At 40.0% G+C, this 6,827-nt stretch overlaps 1 protein-coding gene across 1 annotated transcript; it reads right to left on the bottom strand.

The window, feature by feature from the left end:
- Nucleotides 1–715: 715 nt before the first annotated feature.
- Nucleotides 716–1,717, bottom strand: LOC107607323 (uncharacterized). Its single transcript, XM_016309291.1, has one exon. The coding sequence runs from the start codon at nt 1,715–1,717 to the stop codon at nt 716–718; it is 1,002 nt and encodes a 333-aa protein (XP_016164777.1).
- Nucleotides 1,718–6,827: the final 5,110 nt, after the last annotated feature.

The following is a 6,827-nucleotide window of genomic DNA, read 5'->3' as shown; positions in this document are numbered from 1 at the left end:
AGAGAAGTCCTAAATCCTAATCCTAAGAGAGAGGAGAGAACCTCTCTCTCTAAAAACTATATCTACTCCTAAAATTGTGAATATGAAAGCCTCCTCATGAATGGATACATTCCCTCACTTTATAGCCTCTAATCTGTGTTTTCTGGGCTGCAAACTGGGTCAGAAACAGCCCAGAAATCGCTGGAGAAGAATTCAAACACGCTGATTTCTGTCACTGCGACGCGGCCCATGGAGCACGCAGTCGCGTCGCCTAGCGTCAGAGCAACTATGGCATATTATATATCAAATCGAAGCCCCGGATATTAGCTTTCCATCGCAACTGGAACCGCGTCGTTTGGACTTCTGTAGCTAAAGTTATAGCCGTTTGAGTGCAAAGAGGTCAGGCTGGACAGCTTAGCAATTTCTCCAACTTCTTGTATTCCTTCCACTTTTGCATGCTTCCTTTCTACCCTCTGAGCCATTCCTGCCCTGTAATCTCTGAAATCACTTAACACACATATCAAGGCATCTAATGGTGATAAGAGAGGATTAATAATAAGCCAATATAAGATCAAAGAAGCATGTTTTCAATCAAAGCACATAATTAGGAAGGCAAATGTAAAACCATGCAAATAGTATGAATAAGTGGGTAAAGAGTAGATAAAAATCACTCAATTGAGCATAAGATAAACCATAAAATAGTGGTTTATCGGTACACACGGCCTGACTGTTGATTCTAACCCTCATCTCGGTTCCTCATGCGGCAACAATACTTAGATATATGTCCAGGTTTCCCACATGCATAGCATCGACCAGTTCCTTTCGCCTGATGAAACTGGGCTTTGTTGTCCCTTCTGCAGTTTCCTTGACCTTGCAGATACTGAGGAGTATGTCCATCTTTCTTGAAGTTCTGTCCCCTTGGTCCGAAGTAATCATCGTGTTCCCTACTAGTGTGTCCTCCATGAGTGTCCCTTGACGACGCTACCATCTTTGCGTATTCTTCAACAACCCTCACATTGTCCACCAATTCAGAGAATCTCCTAGTCTCCAATGGAGGCACAGCATGCCTGATATCTTCCCTCAACCCTACTTCATATTTAACGTATTTCCAGCCTTCATAGGACTCAGGGGAACCCTTACTTATCCTTGAGAACTTACAAAGTTCCTCAAACTTCCTGGTGTATTCAGCTATAGTCATGGACCCTTGCTTCAGCTGTAAGAACTCCAACTCTCTGGCCTCCTTTATCGACTCAAAAAAGTACTTCTTGTAGAAGGCTTCCTTGAATAACACCCAGGTAATGCTCATGTTCCGTTGGTGTAGTAGTCGACTCTCTCCTTGCCACCATTGCTGAGCTTCTCCCACTAGTTGATAAGCCGCATGCTCTACAAACTGGTCATACGGTACATGTTGAGTTAGCAATGCACGCTCCACAGCTTGGAACCAGTTGTTTGCTTCAGTATGGTTTGTTGAACCAGTGAAAACTGGTGGGTCAGCTTTCCGAAAAGAAGCTAGAGTTCTCGGAACACCTCTCAAGTTGCCCTTAGCACTCTCTCCATGTTCGTTTCCGCTACCGGCCAGTTGGGCTAACCTATACACCACTTGCAGAGTCGCAGCAGCATTCGCTTCCATGGTTTTCGCCAGATTCGTCATCGCCGCCATGAACTCGGCATGATTGTCAGCTGGTTGCTCATTCCTAATTTCTTGTGTCCGTGCTCGACCTCGTCCGTGAGTGGCCATTGGGTTTCCTGTCTACACCAAACAGTCGATATCAACGTGATCAGTCTCAATATCAAAAGCCCAGTGTTTCAATTATCCCAAAACAGGCACTCACAAACAAGCATGCTATGAAATATCAAGTAGATAACCTAAATAGCATGAAAGAAAAATGACCCAGAGTATGCAATGAAGCACAACCGGTCCATCCCTCAGGCTCACGAGGACGAGCCGCTCTGATACCACTAAGTGTAACACCCTAATTAGCCTAAGCTTTACCTCGCGTCGTAAAGCAAAGGTTAATCAGATATTACGACAGTTCTAAGCTCATACGTGATATATATATATAGAGAGAGAGAGAATAGTAGTATAATCTAGAAGCCCGATGAAGAATATAGCTCAAAGACAGGATTTCAAAAGTGCAAAATGTACTAACGAAGATTCTGACTTAAAGCACAAGATATAGATAATGTGTATCAAAATATAATAGTGTAATATCATAAGAATCTAGCCACTGCTCACGGAGTTGAAGCCGGCTAGCCATATACAGACCAAAAGAACCAGACAGTAAAAAAAGCTTATACAATTTTGTTTTCTCAATACAAGCCTTTAGGCAAAATAAAATACAAAAGTGAGAGACATATACAAAATAAACCACAAAGACTCAAAAAGGAAGTCCGGATCCTCCGCTTCTGTCACCAACCAAACAACTCACCGAGGTGGGTTACGACCTGCATCTGAAAAATACAACAGAAATATGGTATGAGAACCGGAAGTTATCAGTATGGTAACAGTACCCAGTGATGTAGGATATAAGACCCCGGGACGCCAAAGGCAATCCTAAGCTCCATATCCATCACAAGAGTTCAAACTTAAAGCATACTAAAACAAATAAGCATAAAATATAAACCTTAACATAACTAAACCGGGTAATTCTATCTTAGGGGATTTCTATTTTAACCAAACACCGCTGTCCCACAGCCTTCACCAACCTATCCTCTATGCGATCCCATCCCCACCGCCTTCCAAACCTCCTCAATCCCAGTAGAAAACACAATTACTTACAATGCAAGTAAATCACAAGTAGAAATATATAAGGCAAATAATTCAAATAGCAAATAGGCATGTTATACAAATAGGCAAGCTATTTCAAGTAGTCAAAGCATACAAACAAATAGAAAATGCATATGACAAATGCCTGTCCTACTGGTTGTGATATCATATTGTCGGTTCAACTGCCAACCCGACACATCTCCATGGAGACGTCACCCTTCGGAATCCTCATATGGGAACTCCCGAGATATAGTGCTCGGATCACTGTCCAGGTATCGGCGCTTGCACGCTGTAATGATCCGAAGGGATGCGAGTGGGATACTCTTGCCACCGACCTCGCATCTAAGCACAAGCGGGACGAACCACCGCCCTTACGCCGCCGCCGCTACCTCGACAGGTGGGATCCAACCACAGCCCCTGTCGGGCACATAGCATCTCATAGCCTCAATATCAAAATGATACATCAGTGGTTTTCAGAAAACATTTTCAGTATAAGATGGATCCATCCCTTCATCCAGAGCCCTCGACTCTTTTTAACCATTGTTCATTCACATATCAGTTTCCGAACTCAACAGTTCCTTAATTCTCATCTCCTTCATCATCCATTCATCACATACATTGAACCACCTTCAGTACGCCAGAAACCTAGGCCCTCCATTTTCTATTTTCCCAATTAATAACATCTAAAACCCTTAAATTCTTTACCATGTTTTTAAATACCCAAAACTAGGCCCAAGAGTCTTAAAATGGTGTTATAGAAGCTTACAACCTTGTTGGGAAGGTGGAATAATTGGAAACAAAGTAAATTTTGAGAAACAGGGCGTGTGCGGCCGCACAGGGGTGTGCGCATGCGCACGCCCAGGAGATTTTAAAAGTGTGCGTGCGCACAGGGGTGTGTGCGTATGCACAGATATTGAAATCCATAAGGTCTGTTCGCTCGGATAGGGTGTGTTAGCACCCCCAACAGACTCCCCTTCCCGACTTGTGCGTGCGCACAGGGGTGTGTGCGTCCGCATAGGTCATAATTCTCCATTGATGTGTGCGCGCACCAGCTGTACTAGCGCTGCAACCAGTAGGCACTTTCTTGCCGTGCATACACACAGGTGTGTGCGTTCATACAGAGTAAGATTTTTGCAGGGTTGTGCGTGCGCACAAGGCTGTGCGTGCGCACACATCAGAAATCATAAAATTCTGCAACTTAGCAGAATTTCAGATTTTTAACACCAACTTTGAATGATCATAACTTCCTCTACAAAATTCCAAATTTTACAAACTTTATATCAATTTAAAGGGTTTTCAAAGATATTTAATTCTAAATAAATTTCATCAAATTTTGAAAACCGAGGCAAAAGTTATGATCATACAAAGTTCACCAGAAATCCCTTTTTACCCAACTTTCACATATACCCAAATCTACCAAATCCACAAGGCACATCCAACTAGATCAATACCAAAAGTCCATTTATATCATAATTTACCCTCTTGGGTTACCATTCATCATTTTCAATCACCAAACCCCAAGTATATAGCTCTAAAATCAATCATCTATCAACACATTCACCAATCATCACTTTATCTCTATAAATTCTCATTTTCATCCTCATTCATACATTACATTATGATCCATCAATATGCAATCATTCAAAATCATAAATCATCATATCTCAACATCATCATTTCTCAACATAGCAACATCAATCCAACATACAACATCAACCAACTATCATCAATAACCATATAAATCCAACCTATCCTATAGGTCACTAGCCTAAGTGTCCATGAATATTATGTACTACATAGAGAAAACTGAAACCATACCTTGTCCAATCTCCTATATGCACAAAAATCCCAAATTGAGCCCAAGATAAGCTTTCAATCACAATCTAAGCCACCAAGAATCTCCAACAAGCATCAACAAGCTCCAAACTCACCATTATCAAGCTATATATACATAAATCATCATAAATCAACCTAGGGCTCATTATAATTAAAATTTCACAAGAGTTACAATGCCTCTTACCTTGCCCAACAGTTTTGGAAGCCAAAACCAACATCAATCAAAGGCTAGAGTGTACCTAAACACCCAAAAGTCACAAAACCTCACTTAGCCAAAACCCTAGATTTTCGAAAATTTGAAGAGAAAAACTGAGAAGATTTCGTGGTTATACCTCCAGTTTCTTGGATGTGTTTTGTAGAGCTCTTCACAAGGAACGCGTGGCCGCAAACAGTGCGGCGATCGGAGCTCCCTAGCTCAAGATATGAGCTTGAGAAGTTGGAAGTGAATAGTGACAATGAAGTTCTCTTCTCCTTCTCTTCTCAGCTGGTTGTGGGTGTGTTTGAGTGTGATATGGTTGTTTGGGTTCATTAAATGAACCTTATATATGTTGGGCTTGGGCCCAACTTATGCCCGGTCCAACCCGTTAGCATTTTTTGCCCGTTTGGCCTAACTTCGGGCCAAACCTTTAAAATTAACGCCCAGTTTTCCATTTCTAATTTTTTTCTAAGATTTTTGACGGTTTTCACTTTTTCTCATGCGGTACTGGGCAGAGTTGAACCGGTTAAACTGGTTTAACTACTGGTTTGCAGTTTTTCGTGATTTTTCGCAGAAAGCACATTTTCTGACTCAGAAAAACCCACTGAGTCCAAAAATCACCTTTAAATTCTCAAATTCTCACTTTAACTTTTCGGAACGTAATTCGGGCAATTAATTACTTAATTAACCGGTTGATTAGTTACGGTTCTTACATATGGGGTGACAAAACACCCCACGGATCTAATTACCCAAGCTTCTCCTTGACAAAATTACACCACAAGCACATAACTAGGAAATGTTGATCCAAACATCGATGCCCAGAGCCTCTTTGGACTCTAAATATGTTGTCTCAAGACAACTCTTAATGCGGGCTTTCAATTGATAATCCGGGCCAGTTGGCCCAGGTTACCAGGTGATAAAGTACCCCTCGGATTTACTTGGTCTATCCTTGAAACACAAACATCACAGGCACATAATTGGGCTCTAGTCATTGGTGCTTAAAGCCTTATAACTTTTTATTTCTTTGATCTTTCCAGACTTTCTTTTTTCATTTTTCACTGCTTCAAGGAATTGATTTGAATTCTCATAATACTTCTTCAAATTTCTTTTTTTGAAGATTCTCCTTCCGTTTCTACCATATTCAAATATCTTAAGTTCATCAAGTGTAACCACATATTTTTTAGCACCACCACTTTTATTTTGAATTCATTATTCAATTTTTTTCACTAATATATCCTCCATACAAACTGATTGCTGGAGGAACAAGCAAAAGAAAAAATTTTGATGCAACAGTAAAGAAAAGATAGAGAAAACAGGGATAGAAATCTTAAAGAAAATATAATGTAAAAGAAAATAGAAGAAAGGAATAAAGTGAAAGATGAATAATGCATGCTAAAATTTTAAAAACTGATTTTTGAATTTTAAAAATCCATGGACGTCCCTTTTTATGAAAATTAATTTGAAATTAAAATAAAATGTATAAAGGAAAGAAACAGTAGGAAGAAATATCTAACTAACCATCAGAGAAATATAATTCAAATTTACCACATTTTTACTTGTCTTCATTGTCCTCTTCTTGAATAGAGACATATTAGTTCCTTGAAACAATACCTTAACAGATGCAAAACAAGTTTTCCTAACCACTTTCAACACAAAACTTAGAGTTTGGCCAAGTTTCTAAGTTTGGACATATAAGTGATGAGAGAGTGAAATATGTTATGAAGTGAAAGGTGGGTAGAGAAGAAGAGAATATGAACGTGCAATGAAGTGAATGTGGAATGTGTGTAGTGTGTGGATGTATGTTTGCATATGAAGTATGACCAGAGATTCTTAATAATTCTTATTAAATAAACAATGATTTGATGATTTAGTGAACATTACTTTGAGCAGTTTGAATTCATATGTTACAAGAGAAATTGAAGAAAAAATAGCAAAGATCAAGGAGGAAGAGAATGCTAGAAGCTAGCATATTGAGAAGCAACCAAATCACTAGAAGCTAGCACATTGAAAAGCAAGCAAACCACACCTCCAGGGCTTGCATGAAGCCCA

Source organism: Arachis ipaensis, chromosome B7, assembly GCF_059453495.1.
Source record: "Arachis ipaensis isolate K30076 ecotype BB chromosome B7, ASM5945349v1, whole genome shotgun sequence".
Classification (NCBI taxonomy): domain Eukaryota; kingdom Viridiplantae; phylum Streptophyta; class Magnoliopsida; order Fabales; family Fabaceae; genus Arachis; species Arachis ipaensis.
This window is presented reverse-complemented; position numbering and strand designations above follow the sequence as displayed.